Below are 22,623 nucleotides of genomic sequence, written 5' to 3'. Positions count from 1 at the left end.
TCCTTGTCTGGTTTGAGGCTGTATTTCTATGAAGTTGTACACAGACAGATCCATAAGCTGCATCCCCAAGAATGGATGGTGTTACTTTCCACAAAAAAAAAAAAAGACACAAGTCTTGCAGAAATGTGTGTTTTTCAGAAATATTTATTAAACTGTTAAAATGATTTATTGCCCAACCAAAAAAAAAAACAAAAACCAACCCATAAAATGTCAGTGATCCTGCACTTGGCAGGCAGGATTGTTACACCCCTAACCTGCCAGCATCCTGGCCCCTTTTCTAAAAGCAGATTTTCCTTGAATATTGACAAACAATACACGACAGATCTTCAGATCTTTACAAACACTTCCCTCTGCGCCATCCTTCCCGATGGCACTTGGGGTGTGTGAATGCAGCATTGTGAACATGAGAACGAGTGGTTAATGCCAGCAGGTCAGGAGGAGCTCTGAGGGGTTGAGGTAATGCTGCAGACATGTGGGGAAGGATTCCTGCCTCCTGCAGTCGGTGTTGGCTGCAGAGCTGGCCCGACACAGCCCCGGGCGCCGCTGGACGTGCACCAGGCCTGGAGATTTCCTTTGTGCTGCACTGGCTGGGGTTGGGTCTGTACAGCTCCATTATCCCAGCTCTTTGCTCTCAGCTGATTTCCAAAGGGATCTGCTTACTCAGGCCCACGTTCCTGCATTGTCTCTGCTCACTGCATCCCTTCTGAATGAGCCACACGACTGAACGGCGCTCGGGACAGACTCCATGGGGTCATCCACAATTTAACTGCCTGATGTGGCTCTGCTGCACTTTTTGTTTTCTTATATGGAAGTGAAGCCAGATCTTGGTAATTTAAGTATCATTGAATTAAGACACACCCCCGTGTAAGAGTTGCTTTTCAGATCAGGGAGAAGTGCTGCTGTTTTAAGGATGTTACCAAAGCATAACCAGCTGAAAACACATCTACCCCATACCCTCGTTGGACTCACCATGTCCCATATAAGGCCACGTGTCCCCCCTACCCCGAGCTCCAGTGACACCAGGGGGGCACAGTAAACACTTTCCCTGCCTAGAACACACAGAAGGTCCACGTTGGAATGAAGCAGTTGCAGCCAGAGCAGGGCAGCACACAGCCCACCACTGCAAAGAGAGGTTTTATTGCCAGGGTTTTACTACAGATGGGCTAAGAACCATTTGCTGCTCACACACATTAAAAATCCACTCTTGGATCACCCTGTAATAAGAACAACTGGCCTGCATGAAGCCCTCTGGAGTCCTTTGAGAGTTCCTCCTCCACTCAGTACCTGGAGTTAGCTGGAGCTTTGCTCCAGCCTGAGCTGTATTTCCTGTCCTTGGTGCCACTGCTGAGAAGAGGCTCTGCAGAGCAGGAGGAGCAGCTGGGGTGTGGTGCCACAGCAGCTCCCAGCCCCTGGCACTGAGCTGCAGAGGCAGAGGCTGCCCATGGCCCTGCTGGCACGAGATCCTCCCCAGGAGCACTGGTCTCCAGCATGGACCTTCCCAGCCCAGGGCAAGGCCACAGAGACACCTCAGCCCTGTCCTCACACGGAGCCATGGACACATGAGCCCTCTCCCACCAGGTCAGCTCCTTGTGGAGTGTATGGAGCAGAGGTGGGCACTGCACTGGCACTGGGTGTCCTCAGCACTGACACTGGGAGGCTTTAGTGCTGGAAGGACAGCCTGGGTCAGGCCCAGGGTCTCACCAGCTCAGCTGCAAAGCAGATCCAGCCCCAGCCCAGGGGGTTGGCTGCTGGGCTGTCGTGGCAAGTTCAGCCCTGTAACAGGGGCTACCCAGACATCTGCCACCACCAGCGGAGCAGTTTCACACACAGAACTCATCTGCTCTGCCCACGTAGTGTTGAGTCAAGAGAAAAGGTTGGGGTCATGTCTAGGTCAGTGAAATAGTTCATGTCAGCCAGCTGAGGATGTGTTTCCCTCTGAAGCTGGGCAGTTTTACCTAGACAGGAAACTGAAGTGTGACTTAATTAAAAACCTGTCTGTGGGAAAGATCTAATTCTTTTACAGCAGCTGCCTGCTACACTGTGAGGAAGTCCCTGGTAAGAAGGGAAAAAACTTAAAAGTTAGGATTCCTCCCTGTAAGCAAACTGTTTTCCATTAATACTGCAGAACACAAGGCACGCTCACCTCATACATCGTCTCTTCATGCTTTAGGCACTGTAAGCACAAGGGAAATGTACACTCACTGTCCCTCCCAAGGCTACTCCAGTTCTCACTGTGTCAGGTGCATTTCCAAGGGGTGACTCTGCAAGATGCCGATGCCAGCGGCACGGACAGGACACAGCAGAGCTGTGGCTGCCACCAAGGGCGTGCAGCTGTCGTATCCCTCTTGAAAAAATTGTTACAGAAATAAAAAGCAAACAACCAGTAGTGTTAACAAACAGGGTAAAAGAGTCTTTGCCCTGTACTAGATATACACTGCAAACAAACTTCTAATAATGGCACAGGTCCTTTTTTGGTTTAAAGAAGCTTGTGCTACTGTAGTTAATGCATGAACAAGATCATGGACTTGTTATTCAGCACAAAACAAGTCATCTAGAAGCTTCCATGTCCCAGGGTGTCAGCAACTGTTACTACAAAGCTTGGGTTCCTGTTTGCAGCAAACAGTCACCAAGTGAACAGTGAGGGATCCCTTTTGGAGAGTCTGAAATGACCCCGAGGTGTGCAGGGCAAGGAAAAGTGACGAGCTGCTGCGATGCTGTACAGAAGCTTCTTGTTACGAGACTGTCGAGATCTACTGCAGCAAACCAAACACCTCAGGGCTTTAGTCACAGGTGTTGCAGGGCCTCTTGTCCTTGCTCCATGTAGGCATCATCTCTGTTTGAATGTGACCATTCTCCAAAAGTTTGCTGGAAGTGGACATTTTTCTGTGACGCCTGCATACGTTTCTTATCACGAGAGAAGAAACTAAACCTTCCAGGAAGGGAGCAGTGAGGGAGAGAGGGAGAAGAAAGAACAGTGTTTACCATCCTGAAAGCACTTCAAACACCCACCCCAATGCACAGCACAACAAAACACCGAGCAAAAAACTCTGTTTGCATCTGCAGAAGACCAAGGCAGAGCAGCCTGATGGGAGTGCATGTCAGAACATTGTTAGGGATGGAGTCATTGCAATCTCAAGCAGTTTGGCTACACAAGCTTCAGATAAGCTCTAAATGCTGTTGACTCTACAAGGTGCAGGTATCATTTAGATGTGGGTTCCCCCTTCCCCAGCCCTCAGGTAACGAAGCCACACGAGCCAGGTTAGTTTCTTGGCATAAGTAAAGTGGTATCTTTGGCATTAAATCTGTATATTTTACCACAAAGCAGAAATAGAATTTTTTTTAAGGTCAGGGTAGTTCACAAGATAAGAAAATAAATCTCCATATTTTTTTCCCAGTGTAGAGGTTTTGATACATAAACTTGATTCCTGCAAAAATGAATGAATAAATGCACCTATGTGCACGAGAGTTTGCAGGATGAAGGCTCTAAACAAATGCACACGAGTGTGCACGTCATTTCCTGTCACACAGCTTGGGTGCTCTCAGATAATGACGTACATGAACCAACAGCCATATAATACAGCTAAAAACACAGCTGGAAAAATCCTTAGTATTGTTTTATTTGTATGGGATGAAGTTACTGGATTAGGTAAAGTCAGTGTTAGTTGTGGGTTCAGTACAAGAGGTGTTAGTGCAGTGTTTAGGCCTGCTGAGAAATGCAAAAGTTGTGGTTCCAGCTACCAAAGGACTGAGTTGGCTGTGGATCCCTTTGGTCTCAGTGCTGGGTTGGCTTCAGGAGGTGAGGATTGTTTTTCCTGCCCTGTACCAAGTGTCACACAGCTGTGATCCAGGACAGGAACTGCTAAATGCTGCCCAGTAAGGGACTGTGCCAATAGAACCTCAGCTTTGGCAGGTGCTGGAATATTGGTCAGGGCATAAACCTGACCCTGAGTCCACACTCACCTTCCTCAGCATTCTCCCAAATCCCCCTCAGCACCACAATCCCAACTCTCCCAGCTGCCTTGTGCAGAGCAGGGAGTTCACCTTCCATGCCTCTCAATACACAGGGGGCTGCATGATAATCACTGAGAATATTAAGAATAATTACTTGTTGATTAGAAAGGGAAATCAACCACTACACAAGTTAAATGCACATAAATAACAGTGCTAGCACCTGAACTTTTGCATTTCCTGGCTTCAAATGTGCAGCCTTAATAGTGAAATAAGTATTTTGTACTTAATTAGCCTCATACTTTTCTACCAACTTCATCACAGGAATTCATATGTTCACACACATATACTGAATATTTTCAGGGCCAGAGCCAGCTCCAGCTGATAAAAGAAGTGTTTAGTGGCTGAGCCTTCCTACAGAGCCCATTTGGTCCTGCCTGCTCAGGGTTTCTGTCTGGAAGCCCACACAAAGGACTGCTGTGTTTATACAGTCAGTTTCAAAGCTCAGTAATTTTTCACTTTATCAGGAAATTAAGCAGGAGAAAAATAAGTTTGTAAACCTCTAAAAGGTTCAGCTTTTAAAATTCCTTCTGAAACAATGAAAATTGTTATTATGGCTAGAAAATGCTCATGGAGGATGTTTGGAAAAAGCCTGTCTGTGTGGAGAGGAAAGTGTGTCGTTGCTGTAAATATAAAGATTGCTAAAGCAGCAGTTCTAATGCAAAGAGACTTTGCATTAACAATATCAGTATGTCTTCCAGGGAGAGCTGAGAATTGGATGACAGAATTGATTATGAAGAGTTTACACTCTATTCCAAAATACATAATTAGAGACAAAATATACAGGGCATAGATAGAAAGACATGAAAGCAACAGCCTGTAATTAACAGTGGAAATTAATGTGGAAATCAGCCTCTCCATTCTGCAACTCTAACTAATGATTGTAACAAATTATTAGAAACGAGTTTCTCAAAGAGCACTGGTGAGAACTGTGAATAGCCTTGCTTAGGAAGCAGAATTAACAGATGTGGTTAAAACTGCATATTGCACCGATTTTCCAAGGAATAATGATTGGTTTAGCGTGGCAACATTGAGGCAAAAGGTGATACCATGTGAGTTTGAGGATGAGCATGGAGGACTGGGATGAGTACTGACACTGACTGGTCATTCTGATTGGCACTTTGATCCTCTGGGATCCCCCTGGCAGCCAGGAGAATGCAACCAGCAGTGCTTGTTAACAAGGGGTCATGCAAGAGGAAACCACAGTACCAAACATTAAAAAAAAACTCCTACAAGGGACACAAGTCTTCTTATTGGCTGCAATGTGGGATCGTCTGGAATCAATCCAGCTGCTACCATGGGCATTATGGCTGTAAAGATCCTGGTCAGGAAAGTACAGACACAGAAGAGATAAGACTGGAGCAAGGGAAAGAAAAGGCATTCCATTAAAAAGAAAAGAGGCAAACATGATACATGGGGTTACTTTGAATTACAACACAGGACACGTTACAGGGAGAGGGGATCTGCATCACCCAAGACACCTCTCCTCAGTGAAAAACTCTTGTTCAGAAAAAACAGTTATTGGAGCAGTTTCAATTGCTTTTGGATTTCTAAAAGATACCACTTTCCTGTTATGAGGCAGCCTGCAACCTGGCTTGGATTTCGTCAAGGTATGACCAGCTCCAGCAATGCAGAGCACAGTGCACGTTTTTGTTCCAAGAGACAAACAGGCACAGACACAATGAAATGAAGGATGAAGGTGTGTGTTAAATACAAAACAGGACTCTGCTGTGACTACTGGATATTGGCACAGGGTTAGAGAGGACCAGCCCTACAGTTAAAGATTCCACAAGGGTTACAGTTGATATTTTCAGGTTAAAAACCAGTATTGCAGGTGAACTGTTGAAATAACCTCCTAAGAAACTGCGTGGTTAAAGGGGCTGTGTGTCTGTTCCAAAGGAACCTACTGCTCATGCAGGAAGATGCCAACTGCAGGCAGCTGAATGCTTTAGGGAAACCTTGCAGCTGCTCTGGCAGGAGCACTGGAGCTGGCTCACAGCAAGACGAGTTCTTTGTGAGGGTTCAGCACTGAGCATTAGACAATCCATGCAGCACAGCGCTGAGAGCTCTGTGCCCAGCCAGCCCCACACAGCCTGCCAGCACACCTCCATCCATACCTGCACACCCTCTGTCTGTCTAAGGACTCTCCTCACAGCTTCTCCCTTGTGCCAAATATTTTTTTGAACTGTGGACTAATGTCAATTAAAGATTAAGTTGAAATCACGAGAGACATTTCACTTGTGACCAAATGCAGCTCTCCCCAGCTCACTAACTGCTGTTCTGAGACTAAAATTGAAAACAAATGGGCAAGCCCTGTTGGATCATTAGCAGCAGCCAGGATTTCTATTTTTGTGCAATGTGGCACGTCCTGAGCTGCAGAACTGACAGACACACCAGCTTTTGTAGGCTGCAAGAATAGGAAGAGAACTCCTGGCTGTTTGAGGCATGACATCAGTGACAAACAAGCACGTAGTCTTAAGGAGAAAACAAAAGGGTGTTTTCTGCTCTAAACAGAGGGAGCATTTTTAATCCTTGGACTTTTCCTCCTCAGTAAAGCCTCCTGGTTACATTATTTCATTAAAACTCTGTCATGTGATGGGGGAGAGACAAATGTACGAGTCAAGCATCTGAGATCAGAACTCAGAGTTTGCCCCAAACGTGCCAACCCAGAAAAAATGCTGATTCTGTAGCTTCTGTTTTCCTTTCTTTATGGACTTGCAGCACTGAATCACCTGAGCACATCTGGGATGGCACAGGCTACACATCCATACGGCTCATTCCCTCAGACTGTGTGCTGAAAGGAAAAGAGCACATTGCACAGGCAAGCATAAAACTTGCCTTGAGAGGGCTCCTATTCTCGTACTTCAGCTTTTTGTTTAATCAGGAGAAAAACTCTGAAAGAGAGGGAGAAGCAGCCCCACTTTCCTCTGTGAAGGCACTCTGCATGCAAAGAGCAGCACTGCAAGTTTCCATCACAGCACTGGGTTCATGTGCCAGTGTTCCCCAGGCAGGAGAGGGACCCTGGGGAGGGAGAGGGAGCTCTGGAGACACCTCAGAGCAGGCAGGGACTGCAACAGGAGGATCTTGGGACAGGACAGAAGCTGCATTGGCTTCAGTGACATTTCCTGACTTTTTAAAGCCCAACTACAAATACAGTGTTGACAACACACAGAGAGAGGAAGAGAGGAAGAAAATAAAACCCCAGCAGAGAAATCCTATCCAGACAGGCTGCAAGAACCAGACAAACCTGAAAACTGAAAACATCCTTCTGATAACTCAGGCAGTTTTATATTCCCTTATTTAATATGATGGCTAAGTGGAGAGAGAGCAGAGTGAAACCTGGGGACAGAGCATGACATCTAAAAGAAGGAATTTCAGCTTAGGCAGAGTCAAAACCAATACCTCACCAACATGTGCTCTGCCTTACAACCTCTGTTTACATTTTTATGCTGCCTATGCTTCATCAAAGCACTCAGGCAGCATTTCAAATCAAACATGGAAGCTGCACAACACAAACTGTGTGAGCTGAAACCAGCCATTCCCCACAACAGAATTAGCTTTAAAAGGTCTAAAAGAAATGCAAAAGAAAAGAGAAACTTCACAGTGAAGATCTTGTGCAACACAGTATCATCATCATCACCATCACAGTCACAGAATGAAAACTGAAATTCAAACCCAAAGTGTATTTCCTACTCATGTAAGAGGAAGGTTTCTCTCAGCACAGAAAGCTGCAGCCTACTGCAAATAATCAACAGTGCCCTCCTGACTCCATGGTGTTTTGGGTCAGCCCAGATCTTCCTATGGAATTTACTCTCCCAGGGCTGCTCCTGTTATTAAACAAGGACTGAAGGCTGTGGGCATGGGGACAGGATGGAAGAACTCTTTATATGGAAACAACTGTTCCAGTTAAAAAAGTAAAGTTTCCAGTATCACAAAAATCCAAAGAGTTGCTGTGAGATTAGAAGACTTAATTTGGAATAAATAAATGTCCAGGAAAGAGTTTCAGCAGAGAAAAGGACTGGCCAACACAGTGATTTTATGAAGTGATACTCTTGTAGCAGCACATCTCTGGCAGTAAGCTTTGGTTCCAGCAGCAGCATTAATATTTCAGAAGAAGGTGGGGTTCTCTTAGCCAAGCCAGTGCCCATCCTCTCAGCAGCAAATTTGCTCAGCAAACAGAAGGGTTTTGTGCTGCCCACATGTTGCAAATCAGGGTCTAAAGGCTTCAGTCAACAGGGAAATGGGCACAGTGAGGCCATGGGAAAATGATAATCCAAGACTGAAAGTTGTCCCAGATCTAGGCAAAAGTTTTGGCCAAAACCAACTGTTGTTTCACATCTGCCAAGTGCTCATTTAGGGTGTCTCTCATAGACAGTGGGAATGTGGTTATCTGAATTTTTAAAGTCTTTAAAATTGTCCTATGCATAAGAAACATTTGGTATTACACACTATACCCAGTATGTTTAGTAAATATGCTACTTACAGTCGTTTGATTCCAGATTCAGGCTGAGTTGAGGGTTTTGGCTGAATTATGGGTGTGGGCTGTGGGGATCTGGTTTCTTCTTCCATTTCCTCACTTGAAAGAAAGAAAAGATAATTAATGTTCTCCTCCCAAGCCATGGAAGCACTTTGAGATCTACAATTCAATCTGAGCACTGTTGATGAAAGAATGTAAAAAGATCTGTTCAAAACCCATTCAAATCAACTTAAGATTTTTTTTTAATCAACCAAGGATCAGCACCAAGAACTGGGTCTCCATTCAATATTTTCTTCCCATTGTGTCAAGGAGAGGGAGAAGAGGAATGGATTGAATAAAAGAGATACCAGGTTCAAACTGGGGGTGCATTCCTGCAGTCTCTGCACAAGCCTTTGCAGAAACACCAACTTGGACACAACTTCAGAGCACATTTATTGTTTCTACACCCGCCCTGTGGCTCCCTGAGTGTATCATCCAACAGGAGAGGAGATGTAACCCACCTTTTGTAATATAAAAGCTCCTCTTGAAGCAAAAACACTCTGGATTTCAGTTCATTCCTCTCGTGAAGGACGTCCCGGAGCTCCTGCAGGGTGAATCTTGGGCGATTGGGATCTTTCAGGTCCATTGCCATCTTCTCCGAGTCAGAGAGACAATCATCATTGTTTGGTTCTGCCTAGAGAGTGAAATGTGGGCTTTAAATTCACTGTCCAATTCAAACGTCCAACTTTTGATAAGTCAGTTTTAGGAATTCATACTTTTAACAAGTGGAGTAAATCAAACATCAGTTATTTATCTAAACACTGAAAAAATGACATGGCAATGGTCATACAGTTCCTTCCAGCTCCTCCCACAAAGAAGTGTCTTCTTCTAATGTAAACATACAATGATGAAAAACCACAAGGTTCTGGGAAGGGAACTTGGAATTGAGATTCTGAAGAGCAGCTCCAAGCCTTAAGAGGTCTGCAGGATTAATAACAATACAAACAAATGCAGGACACTCTGTTCCAAGAAAATACATTTGAAATGTAGCAAAGTCCATTTGAAATGTGATGCTTTTTACAAGGACTAATAGAGGCCAGCTCATGAAATCAGAGCTGCCAGCAGCCAGGTCAGCCACTCACCCCTGTGGGAGGATGCAGAGATCAGAATCTCAGAGCTCCTGTGTGGCAGTGACAGCTTGCTGGGATACAAGCTGGAAATTTGAGGAGTTGAGTAGTGAAATTCCTACAAAGTCCATTTTTGTAATCCTGACTCTACCTCCTTCTAAGCTCCTGTTTGTGAAATGGTTTTGCAATAGACTGATCCATGGTTTCAGGCTGAACTTGGCTAAGGTGAATTTCAGGTGAATTCAGTGCCTGTCCTGCAGGGATGAGGCAGCAGAGCAATGCTCACTTGGGCACTGTTGGTTCACCCTTTTCATCCAAACACATTCCTTTGCACAGACTACATGGAACAAAGATTGATGCAACAAGAGGTTCAAAGGAAATTACCCAAACACTTTTCCTCCCCTTCACCCCCCAGGTATGGGTCTGAGCTGGTGTCTCTCCTTTTGGTTGTGTATTTGTCCCACATGTCTGCCCAAAGAAGCTATTTTTGCTAGATTTGGCTCAAATCAGCACAGACTGAGCAGCCTGTACCCAATGCAAATGTCCTTGACTGGGGCCAACAAGCAATGGCCATTCTGGAGCATGCAGCTATTCCAGCTTTCTGCTTGCCACTGCAGCTCCTGTGTGATCTCTGTCCTGGCAGAGGGAGCAGGGACGCCTCTAATGAGAGGAGGCACCATTGCCATGGAACTGATGAGCTGGAGAGAGGTGAAGAATGCATCCTTTCTCTGCAGACACTGGGGACACTTTTATCCTGCTGGCTCCAGGCCTGGGCTCCCCAGCCCTGTTTACAGAGCTGGGTGTCCTGGCTGAATTAACAGCAATGAAATAATCCTTTTCATCATTAATACAGTGCTTGCCCAGCTCAGCAGTGACATGTTAACACAGCACTGGCTGCCACATTCCCAGGGGACCAAGGTACTCCATCAGCTTTTGTCTCTGCTTTTTGATGTGTATTCCTGAAATGGGTGTTTCACTGGATGTTTCACTCTCTGCTGCAGTCTGTCAGTCATTTACCATGGAGCTCTCACCAATGCACCAAGCTGAACAGCTCTGTGTGATAGAGCTCCTCTAATTCTTAAATATCATTACACCCCTTATTGCATTTCCTACTCTGCTAAGAACATCATTAGGAGAGGGCAATGCAGTACATTTGCTTCAGGAATAAAACAGTCATGTCATAGGCACAAAGGGAAATATTAGGAACCATTAAGAGGACTCAGGGATCAACAGATCAGTGTGTCTTTTTCTCAGGAAGCTCCCCTCAAATTTGCATTCCTCTGCTCTGATCTCAGCCCAGCTCCATTTGCAGACTGTCACTTTGCCTGTTCTGCAAGAACCTGGCTCTGCCAACAGGAATGTTTGCTTTTCATGAACATCTGTGCTCACAACACTTCACTGCACAAATTCTAATGGGAAGCAAAAGCAGAAATAAGGCCAAAGTTGGTTCCTCTAAAAAGTGCCTTGAAATATTTATGTATTGATTTGGTAGCACTTAACCAGCTTAGTCCTGGCTGATCTGAAGTGCCATGAGAACTGCAGGGATCAGGTGTGCAAAGCTCTACCCTGACTCTGGGACCACTTCTGGCAGTTTCTGTTCCACTGTGCTTCAGCTGCCACCACCATCCCTATGCACCCTGTGACCCATCTGGCCTTGAATATTTGCAGATCTGGCAAAGCTGAAGCTACTCCTGGCTGTTTGTCTTTGGAAAACCCAGACCCTGCAAGGAATTGGTTTGTTTTCCTTTGGGGAAAGGGGTAGGTGTGTACAAAGAAAATGAAGCAAACACGCTACCACAACCAAAATGCAAAGGGGTACTTGGTATGAAGTCCAAAGCTTTTTAAAAGGCTGCTTAAAAAGTGATCCAAAGTGCTCTTACCTTTACTTCCTCCCCATTTTGGCTGGCCTGGCTGTCCTCACCCTGCAGCTTTTCTCTGAGCTTGCCCAGCTCAGCTCTGAGGTTGCCCATCTCCTGCTCCTTGGTTTGCAGATACGCTTCCAGCTCCACCTTCTGCTCGATCAGCGCCTTCCCCTGGGCCTCAACCACCGTGATCCTGTGCCTCAGGTCGTGGTTGATCTTCATCAGCCTGTTCTGCTGCTGCTGCAGCTGCAAAACATCCATGCAGGAGCTCAGTGGCCATTCAGCCATGAGCCATGATGGCTCAGTCCCAAATATCTTGAAGCAGTGGGTTCCTGTTGCATTTAATCTGAAAAATTGCCCCCCTCTCCTCACCCTCAGATTAGTTTTTCTAATATCTAATTGTCTACTACAGTTTCAATCACCCAAATTTAATTGATTTCTAGAGTAAATTCCCCTAGCACAGGGAGTTTTTCAGATAAAAGCAAATCCATAACTTCTGATATTAATTCAAGGATAGGGTGGCTTCTGGGGTTCTGAATCAAATCTTAACCCAGGGGAGAAGACAGGACAGAGGAATCCTCAGTGCTCAGTTTCTGGGTGCTTTGCTTTGAGCTCCAGGCTCTCTCCTGAGGCAGATGTGACCTGCTGGCTGTGTGTGGACAGCCCCAACTCCAAAGGCTGCAGCACCTGCCAGAGGCATTGGGCAGAGCAGAGATCACCCAGGCCTGGCCTTACTGGCACCAGGAAAGTCCCATGGCCTGAGGACATGAGGCAGTGTGAGGAATGGGAGGCAAAATGTGGGTAAGGAGGTCATTGCATAGAAAGTGCCAAATCTCATGTCATGCCTGGAGTCACAGAGGAGTCTGTGACTCATCTGAACAGGTCACTGCAGGCCCTTCTCATGCAGTGAGATCCACACTGCATCCCTGGTGTGGGGCTGCACTGAAGCCTGACCGTTCTGGACACTCCACAGCTCTGCTGGACATTTCAGCTGCAGGACCATTAAACCAGCACTGTTTATACTTCCTATGTTAACTTCAAACTCAAAACCAGGCTGTGGAAGTGTGGGTGAGAAAGAACAGAAATAGGAAGACCAAGAGCCACTTACAGCCTCTACATCCTCATTTTTGAGTCCAAGTTCCCGGTCCTTTGCCCTGATTTCATCCCTCTGTTTATCAACCACTTCCTTCAGCTTCTTCATGACTTGCCGCTCTCTCTCTGACATCCCTGGTTAAAAAAAGAACACAGAAACACAAACTGAGGGCAGGCAGGAGCTGCTGAGCCTGAGAACAATAACAATGAGGAATATTTAAGCAGACTCTGGAAGTTGCCTGCTGGTAGAATTACAGAGATGCTTTAGAGGTTACCTCAAGGGTAACAGAGAACACAGATGACAGAATCCACTCCATAAAGCCCCTGCACAGAGACTCCTTAAAAAGGAACTGACATTCCTCAGAAACATTTCTAACAGTGAGTGACACTGCTGCATCTCTCTGCCTTAGTAGTTTTACATCAATGTTCACACCATTGCCCAGGGAGCTTGGTTATCTCTGTGATTATCTCTGGCATCAGCTGGCCAAGGCCTTGAGAAAATTGTAAAAAAGATGGTCTGGATCTTCAGTAAGATGTAAACAACACATCACTGTTGTGGATTATATCTGGATCCAAACCAGCTGAGGAGCACTGAACTAGATTGAATTTTAGTTGAAATCCAGTTTTGTGTTTGGTGAAAACAAGATGAAACAGGAACTTCACAGGGTACCCCCATCCAGAATGAAGAACCAACATTTAGTCTGAATTATGGTCACATATTTTCTCCTCATGTTTTGCCACCCTTTTCCCATCCTATTGTGTGGTAATTCATATTTAGAGTAATTGTACTTGAGAGAAGAATACTTGATAGCATTACACTGGTGAAAGGAGTTTGGAACATTGCCAAGAATCCAACACTGATTCTGTCTGAAAATAAAGAAAGGGTTAGATTAACCTTAAATCTAATCAATGAATCATTAGGAAATGTTATAAACCACAGGAAGCATTCTTCTATTTGCCATTACAGAGATAACTTGGATCTGGCACTGCAGTGATGGACTCCTGAGAGCAGACACAGAGCAGAGGTTTTACCTTGGTGAGATAATGAATCTCCTGCCCTGAGACTGGCACAGAGATGTGCAGTTTGATGGTCCTGAGCTGTCACATGAAATCACACTGCACAACATCCTTGAAGATACAAACCCTGCAGGGCAGTGTGAGGCTCCCCTGGCCAAAGCCCAGCCCAAGCAGGAGCTCAAATCCTCCACTCACTTTGGCAAAGTCCTTTGTTATGTGGGTCTTCAGCTTCTTCCATTTGTGAACTGCAAGTGGTGCTGATGCACTCCCCGCTCTGGGCTGGCTGCAAAGCTGCTTCCTTTTCAATATATTAAAGCAGCTTCCACATCAGAAATATTCTCTGTATGCATCAAACGCATCCAGCCAGGAAAGGCTCTACTTTCTAACATCAGCTCAGACTTCCTGGTTTTGTTCTTCCCCCATCAGAGAAATCCAGAGTTGTTCCCACAAGAGAAATTAGCTGCATGTCTGTAGGACTCCAGCTCACAGGTCAGCTACAGAATGAACTGATGGAGAACAGAGCAGAGCAGGACAAAGCTCAGAGAAGGAAAGGGAGAACCGGTGGATGTGCACTCCTGCACAGCTCTGGGCTCCCATGCAGGCAGGGAGGGACCAGAGCAAACAGGGAGCAGCAGCTCCAGTTCTCAGTGCTGTGGTTCTGCAGAGAACAGAGAACTGCTCTGCTGGGAAAGCACTGCTGCTCATGGCTGGCCAGGAATTTGGTTCCCAGGACATGCTCCTGGCAAACCCCAGCAAAGAACTGTCAGTGACATGGTGTTCACATTCTAGTGTTACACTCTCACCCCTTTTAATTCTGTGGTGCATTTGCCTGCTCTATTTCTGGACCCTGGTTTTTATCAGCTCTGTGCTGCTCTGGGTTCTAGTTTTTCACAGGATAATTTTAATTCTTTGCTGTGGTACCAGCTCATACCCACCAGGGAGAACAAGTGTCACAAACACAAACTGCAGCTTAACTCTTCTAAAAGATCCACATTCCTCTCTCACAGCACAGGTGTGGCACTTCTCTGCACCCACAAACCTCACTGCAGCCAATCTCAGGGCTGGGGCCTGAAACATCAGCTGCATTTAAAACCAAAAGAATCCAAAACTTTGCCTTGAAGTAGAGGGACTGCAGTGAAACTTCAGACTGGTGGTTTCACTCAGAAGGAGGTAGTGAATGCAGCTGTATCCATTAGCACTTGTGAGATGCTTTGAGATCTCTAGATAGCAGGTGCTATTTAAAGAAAAAATACAATTCAGTGCTGACTACTTTTCCTCCCACTGTGCTCATTTTTTTTGCTAACATTGGTGAGCCTAAAAGGCTTCAATTGTGTGCACAGATCACTACAATTTTTATTTCAGGAAGTGGGGGGGAAGGAAAGGTGGGGAATTTTATGAAACAGTCACATCTCCTTCTATTTCCTCAGGCACTGGGAAAGAGGAGAGGGAAATCACTAAGTGCCCTAAATGTAAAATAATTATCTCTAAATGGTTCAAACTCTAATAAATGCAAGATCTTAAATGGCACACCCAGCCAGCTTCCCCAGGCACATCCTATGAGCAGTTTCCTGTGGTTTGCTGTGACCCTGGTGTTGTTCCAGCAAGAGAATGGAAAGCAGCTGGAGGGGAGGACACCAAGAAAAGAAAGAAAAAAAAAAAAAAAAAGAAAAACAAATATTCTTTGTGTTTAGTGATCTGTTCGGTGCTGTGTCCATACAACTTGGCAGAGTTGTGCCAGGCAGAGCCTGTGGCACTGCACCATTACCTAAACACTCAGCACAAGTTCAATGTCCCTTTTGAGGGGAGCTGTGGGTCCTGCAGCACAGCAGGGTCACACAGGTGCTGCTGCCTGTCCCTGAGCACAGCCAGGCTGAGGCAGCAGCTCCCCGGCAGTGGCACAGAGCCTGCTCGTCCTGTTTGACACACTTGGGTCAAGTTTGCATCTGGCATTTTCCTGGGATATTCCAATCACTCAGCACCATCAAGCAGGGCTCTGTTTGGGCTTGGGAGGAGCCACTTTAATGGGTGTTAGAGGCTCATCTCAACCCCTCCCTTGTGTTCTGTGTTCTGCTGTCACAGGTCCTGTCACAGGATCCTGCTCTGCTCAGAGCACTCCTGTTTGCACAGAACTGCCTCTGCCATGAACACTTCATCACACTCAAACAAGGCTCTGAGAATTAACTGGCAGGACTGACTCCCAAGGCCTTGCACACCCAGATCAGTGCCTCTGCTGCCTGTGTGAAATCACCCCTGTCACTGTCTGGTGAGTGAGCAGTGAGCTGAGGAGAGATGGGATCACAGTGCTAAACCAAGCTCAGACACCAAGCTCAGACAGCAGCACTGCAGTCTGCTCAAAATCAGTGCAGCTAACACAGGATTGAGCCTGAAATGCTGCATCTCTGGCCTCTACATCAGACCAAAGGACAAAGACTGAAAAAGAGCAGCAGAACTGCTTTCTGACACTATCCAAACAAGTAATTTGAGACAAATCTATCCTTGCTCATTAATGACAATATGTCCTCAAAGAAAACCAGTCAGGTTTGATATAATAGATCCAAATAATTAAATGGGGTTGATAGAAATTAAAAGATTTCACTTAAACTGAATACTTTGGCTAAAGAATATCAGTGATCTCAGCCTAAGCTCTGGAATGGGCTTATGGGTTTTGTTTGTGTTGTCACACATGGGTAGACACAGTAAAAATAACAAGAAAAGCACGTCTGGCATCTGCTTGGCTGGATGTGAGGAGTGTGGCTATATTTAAATGCAAGCACATGAGCTGCAGTGAGCTAGATAGCCACTGGAAGGGAAAAAAAGAAGGAAAAAGAAAAAAGAAAACAAAGGGGAAGCTGGTTCTTTGTAACACAATGTCAGTCTTCATGGCCCATGACTCATTGCTGCCATGCTGAATTTTGCATGGAGTTTGTCAGCCTGATGTTGAGCTACTTCTTTGCCACTAATTGACTCCTAATTTGAAAGCATTGCATTTGTTTTAAAAAATATCTTGAGAGGTTTAACAATTTTTACTCTTTGAAGGTTTAATTATGCATTTCCCCAGTGCAAGTGAGCAGCACTGAGCCTCAAGGAGAGAGGGAGTGCAGCTCCCACAGTGTTGGGCAGAGTTTCATCCACCTCCAGCAAAATGAGAACCCAAACAGAGATAGACCAAAGGGTGTATCTAGACTTTACTTCCAGAGGTGCTTCTCAGACAAACAAAATGTTGGTTTTCTTTCCCTAATTTCTCCACCTCTTACACCTCTTATCATGTCTTCAGTATCATCATGTATTCAGAGATTTTCTATTTAGGTTAAAAAAAAAAAAAATATATATATATATAAACAAACAAGCCTTCAAAACCCAGATCTGAATTAATCTACACGGAAAAACCACACCAGAATATCCAGTCAAAGTATTTTGATTAAGTATTTCTTTTTGTAACAAAGCAAGGACTGAATTTGAAGTAGCAAACTTGCCTTCATGCTTCTGAAATTCCTCTTCTGTGAAATTAATGTCTTTGTGAGATAAGTTTGTCATCAGTTGTTTATTCTCCTCCTGGAGCTGTGCAATTTGGGTGAGAAGATCCTGTGCTTCCCCTCTCCAGACATCCTCCACCAGTTCTAATTCCTATAGGGCAGACCAGGACAACACATTGATATTTTAAAACATGTAAAGAGTCTTTGACTGGGCAATTTACAGATCAAACTACAGATCCTACTGATTCTTATGGAAAGCAATTAAATAAATCTACTCTGAGTTTCTTAGAAGACATCTGCTTTTTTAATGCCACCACCCCACAGCCCCCTTTGCTACATCTGAATGGAAATACCTGAGGGGATCATTCCTGATGCAAAGCAAGTTACCCAAAGGATGGCTCCTCATGCCCTGCTGTGCTGTGAGGACCAGATTAAGGGTCCAATAACCAAACACCAGCACCAATTCCCTGCAGCACCCCAGGAAGCAGCTGCAAAGCTGTTAGAGAGCCCCCAAACCATCCCACAGCAGGGCCAGGAGCTCAGGGGTGGAAATGCTTCTGACACAACAGCCTGGTCTGAATTCCTGCCATGAAACACAAGTGTAAATTGATGAGTGTGTGATCCAGTGCAGCTCCTGGTGCACACAGTGAACACAAACCCCACCCATGCTGCCTCCCATGTAAATTGTCCTGCTGGAATATCCTGTGTTAGTGCAGCCAGGCCAGCCAGAACAGCTCCCATTTGTTGGGACACTCTGTGTCAAGAGCAGCTGTCACCAATCCTTGTGAAGGTCAAGTCAGGACAAAAAAGAGAAAGTCCTTAAGGAAAACAGTTGTATTTAGAACCTTGCCTGTTCCAAAAGCTTCTCTGGATATCTCACTTCTGCAGAGGGGGGCATTCCCTGCTCCATTTTCACTCATGCTCTTCAGATAAAAAGCTGCATGCAAATCCCTGGAGCCAGGCTGAGTCACTGCTGACTTTCACATCCATCCACATGCCCCTTTCCTACCTAACAACAAAACACATTCACACAACAACCCAGCCAAGCACAGCTCCAGGCTAAAATAAGCTCTGCTGAGAGATTAAAGGATAGCTCTCTGCTTTGAATGCATGCTCTGATAATGGGAAGTCATGTTCCTGGTGACTTTTGGGTCCAAATACCATTTTATTCCAGCATTCATTACTGTATTGCTGCTGAAAGTGCTGCAGAAAACATTAGGTGGCAAAGATAATAAATAATAAATAGCAAAGGTGTGGTAAGCTACAGAGAGTTAAGTATTAAAAAGGAAAGAAAATGTAATTAATCACCTATTTTACCTGAAACTCTTTATCTTACTAAATCTGTAATGAAATTGCTATTTCCAAAAACCTGGATTATTTACAGTGATGCTCCCTGTTACACCTGTGTAGCTAAAATAATGCAGTGACCTATTTTAGCAATAAACCAGCACATTCATCACTACCAAGCATATTGATAAAACCAAAATAGAATGCACACAAACCCCAAACAAGCTAAACTTATATCATTTATATGTGGCTGCACTGTAAACACACAGCTATGCCGGGTTTGCCTAGGCAAACTTTGTCATTTATTACTATTGAAGAGCCAATGAATTGGAGCAGAAATTAACTTTTGAGTCCTCATTAGTGGAAGTAGCAGACAGGGAGGCACATCCACGGGCCAGGCAGTGCCAGCCAGCTCAGGAAGCCCCAGGCAATGGGTGCTGAGCCAGGTTCACAAGCAAAACAGATTCACACATAAATCTTAAATCTGAAATCTCAAACTGATGCTTGCAAGGACCACTAAAAGCTTTTCTGGGTGTTTCTTGGAGGGTTTGACATCAAAAACTGTTTCTCGGTATGTGATTTTTTCTGCTTATCAGCACCTGTCCTGTGAAAGTCTTCAACCCTCACATTGGAACAGAGCAGATGAGAGACCACAGTTCTGTAGGGACCTGGTGCACTGGGAACCAGCTTGATTTAAAAAAATAAAAGGAATGTATCATGCAGTTTATTTTCCTGTTAAAACCTGTTTAGACTGAAGTAAATTGTATAAACACTCCCTGAGCCACTTCATGACCCTCAGAGAAGCTGACAGAGCTGAGGTGGTTGACTGGCAGGGAGATCAGCTGACACGTTTAGGAAACTTTTTAACACTTATAATAACTTCAGAAACATCTCCAGAACAACTTGTACAATGACACTGGGTCAGTTCTGTATCTGCTTCATCCCCAGCCTTTGGTAAATATCCAACATATTTGTATCTGTTCTCTGGACCTTTTTTTATCATACTCTTGAGACTTACCAAGGCTTTGTATATTAAAGGTCTTTTACCTTCCTTTTCAGAGACATTGCCCTGAGGCTTCCTCTGCAAAATGTTGCAGGGTTTATCCTGGATTTCTCATATGCTAGGTGAAAGTCCTTTAGCTGACTCTCTTTGAAATATAAAACTGGGATTTATCCAGTTAAGCCAAATCTTGAAGTTTGGGGTGTCTCTTCCAGAAATCCCCCATCTCCTGTTTATCCTGATTCTGTGTGTGGAATCAGGAATGGCATGAGGCAGCAGTGATCATTTAGCATAGTCATTTACCAGAACCATTTCTTATATCAGTTATCTGGATGGTTTAAAGAGCAGATCTGCCACTTTCACTGCAGTAACTGGAGCTTGCTGTCCTGCCATGAGACAGGGTATGGGAAACGCTCTCTGCCTCGGGCTTTAACAGGAATGGGGTCAGGGAACACTGTGACCACCCCAAAACAAGCCAAGGGACATCTTGCCATCAGAGGATGGAGCAGCAATCTGGCAGAGTGCTCTTCCCTACTCTTCAGCTCCAACTCTGCTCTGAAATCACTTGGTTCTCCATCTCTCTCCTATGATTTGTCGAACCCGAAGTCTGTTCCAGGAAAACTAGACTGCTAAATCATTCCCAGCCCCGGAGAGGAAAGTGTATTTATTCTTGTCAGTGACCTTTCCTGGCCTAGCAGGAAGCAGCGCTGTCCCTCCCCAGGAGAGGGGATGGAGCGGGAGTCCGAATCCGCCAGACACGGGGGAAGGAAACGCAGTGACCGGGGAAGGGGTGGAGAAAGGGAAGGAGGGAGGAAACTTCCAGCAGGGAAGGAAACAAAAAACAACAACACGCCCAAAGCCTCGGCGACGCTCAGGCAGCATCCGCGCAGAGCCGTGAGCCGCCCGGGCTGCACCGCACGCGTGCCCCGCCCGCTCCCGACCCCGGCCCCGCTCTTTGTGCTCCCGGCGGCGGCGGGGGGAGAACGGCGCCGGGGGGGCCGAGCCCGAGTCCCCCGAGCGGCTGCGGCAGGCGGGGGCAGCCCTGCCCCGCCGCGCCCCCCGCTCCCCGCCCGCACCTTCTGGTGCTTCCTCTCCTTCTCGATGCGGTCCATCCTCTCCAGGCGCAGGCGGTCGAGCTCCAGGCGCAGCTCTTCCATCTCGGGGTTGATGTGGTTGCGGCTCACCAGCACCTCCAGGATCTCCAGCACCCGCACCACCTTGGGCATGAGGCGGGCGATGGCCTCGCAGCCGTGCTGGTCGATCACCCGCTCAAACTCCTGCCCCACGGCCGAGGCGATGTCGTACACGTCCATGACCGTCAGCTCCGCCGCGTTCTTCTCCAGGGCGGGCGGCACCCCGCCGCCGCCGCCGCCGTCCATGGCTCGCCCGGCCCCGCGGCGCCCGCATAGGCGGCGGCGGGGCGCGCTCCGGGCGGGGCGGTCCCCGTGCAGCCGCCGCCGCTGCCCCGCGCCCGGGCCGCGGCCCCCGGCAACTCCCGCGAACTCCGGGCGCCTCGGCCGGGGGTGTTTAAACTTGGCCGGGCGGCGCTGGGGGAGCGGCGGCGGGAGGCGGGCGCGGCGTCCCCGCCACCACCGCCCCGCCGCCCGCGGCCAATGCCCGGCGCAGGGCGGGCCGGGGGCGGCCCCGCGCATGCCCGCGGCCCCCGCGCATCCCGGTACCGGGACCGTTCCCGCATGCCCGCGGCCGCCGCGCATCCCGGTACCGGGACCGTTCCCGCATGCCCGCGGCCGCCGCGCATCCCGATACCGGGACCGGCCCCGCGGCCCCCGCGCATCCCGATACCGGGACCGTTCCCGCATGCCCGCGGCCGCCGCGCATCCCGGTACCGGGACCTGCCCCGCATGCCCGCGGCCCCCGCGCATCCCGGTACCGGGACCCGCCCCGCATGCCCGCGGCCCCCGCGCATCCCGGTACCGGGACCGGCCCCGCCGGCCCGAGGCGCGGGGGATGGCGCTGCCCCGCGGGGCTTCGCTTGCGGTGGGGAGAGGAGCATCGGCAAGGGTGGGTGCGCTTCGCTCGGTGCTTGTCCCGCAGCAGCGGGAGGGCTCTCGGTACCGACCGCTCCTGCGGCCCCGTCCGGGGGGGAGAGCCGCGAGTTTGGGGGCAGAGCTCGGAGCCCCCCGGGCTCGCGGTTCGGGTCCCGCACGGACGGTGGAGCCGGTTCGCAGGTGTGACTGTGAATGTTTGGATGTTCTTATTTCCATAGGGTTTAGGAAGGGATGCTTCAGATGAGTCTCTACAGATAAGCTAAATGTGCCTGGAAATAATTTTAGGTCCCAGTTCTGCCATTTGATATATGCAGAGTAGGAAGAATGCATTTTATTTTGGACAAGATATGATGAGTAATACCAAACACTGGAACTAGTCAGGAGAAATAGCAGTGGGGCTGCAAAAGCCAAGCCTGGAATGACTTGACACGTGCTGCATGTTGTGAATACAGCATTAATTATCTACCTTTGGCAGATGCAAAACGCCCGTGTAGGTGAATGGGAGGAATGAACGGTGAGAAATGTAACACTGTAGTACCAGAAATGCAACACTGTGACACCAGACCAGCTTTTTAATGCAATTCTGTCACAACCTCGTTCTGCCACAAGGTACAAATTATTGATCTTTTCATGCCCTTTCAGTAGGTACCAGGGCAGCCCGAAGGGGAACAATCAGTCCCCAAATATCTGAGCCTGTCGATCAATTGCCTAAGTTATAGCAATAACTCAGTGAAAATATATATCTATATAACATCCATGAAACTTATTCCCAAAGTTGAACACCGCAGGATATTGCACAAAGTTCCAGGAGAGCAGGGGGATGAATAATGGTGTAGTCATCCTTTCCTGGCAAAGGTGCTTACACAAGGAGGAGGAGCAGCCTGAGCAGAATCTTGGAGAACACTCTGCAGTACCTCAGGGGAGCAGCTATGCTGTGAAATCATCGTTTTGCCCAAGTTAGAGATGAGAAAAAGTTTTTGCCACAAGAATTTGGTACTACGCGAGTTCCCGTTGTTCTGTTCAAGCGCGGGTAGAGGAAAAATACAACAATGTAGGGAACATGTGTGGAAAGACCAAAACTACAGCTGAGAAAGGTGAAAAACCAGCACAGTTTGTGTATGGGAAGCAGCAGGTTTGATGTTGGCCTGATCCAAACTCATGGAATATGGCTTGGCAGGAAAAGTCTCTCATCCAGGCACGCGTGTGACCTGCAGCTCCTCAGGCTCAGCCTGTCTGGCAGATTTTGTCCACACTTGTCCCCACCCAGTGCCTGTCCTGACACAGCAGCTCTG

General features: G+C 47.2%; 1 protein-coding gene across 3 annotated transcripts; it reads right to left on the bottom strand.

The window, feature by feature from the left end:
• Positions 1-124: 124 nt before the first annotated feature.
• Positions 125-20,730, bottom strand: RILPL1 (Rab interacting lysosomal protein like 1). Of its 3 annotated transcripts, none has more exons than XM_059485183.1 (8): positions 20,399-20,730; positions 17,036-17,186; positions 12,562-12,680; positions 11,472-11,699; positions 8,986-9,158; positions 8,492-8,584; positions 6,126-6,200; positions 125-2,929 (listed from the first exon to the last, which is right to left on the bottom strand). In XM_059485183.1, the coding sequence occupies exons 1-7, from the start codon at positions 20,699-20,701 to the stop codon at positions 6,158-6,160; spliced, it is 1,110 nt and encodes a 369-aa protein (XP_059341166.1). In that variant the 5' UTR covers positions 20,702-20,730; the 3' UTR covers positions 125-2,929; positions 6,126-6,157. The 3 variants fall into 3 exon arrangements, with proteins under 3 accessions (XP_059341166.1, XP_059341165.1, XP_059341164.1); XM_059485182.1 differs by lacking the exon at positions 6,126-6,200 and adding an exon at positions 5,242-5,329; XM_059485181.1 differs by lacking the exon at positions 6,126-6,200.
• Between the last annotated feature and the right edge of the window lie 1,893 nt (positions 20,731-22,623).

The sequence above is a fragment of the Ammospiza nelsoni genome, chromosome 18 (assembly GCF_027579445.1).
Source record: "Ammospiza nelsoni isolate bAmmNel1 chromosome 18, bAmmNel1.pri, whole genome shotgun sequence".
NCBI classification, from domain to species: domain Eukaryota; kingdom Metazoa; phylum Chordata; class Aves; order Passeriformes; family Passerellidae; genus Ammospiza; species Ammospiza nelsoni.
The sequence above is the reverse complement of the archived record's forward strand: the minus strand, read 5'-3'. Positions and strand labels throughout refer to the sequence as shown.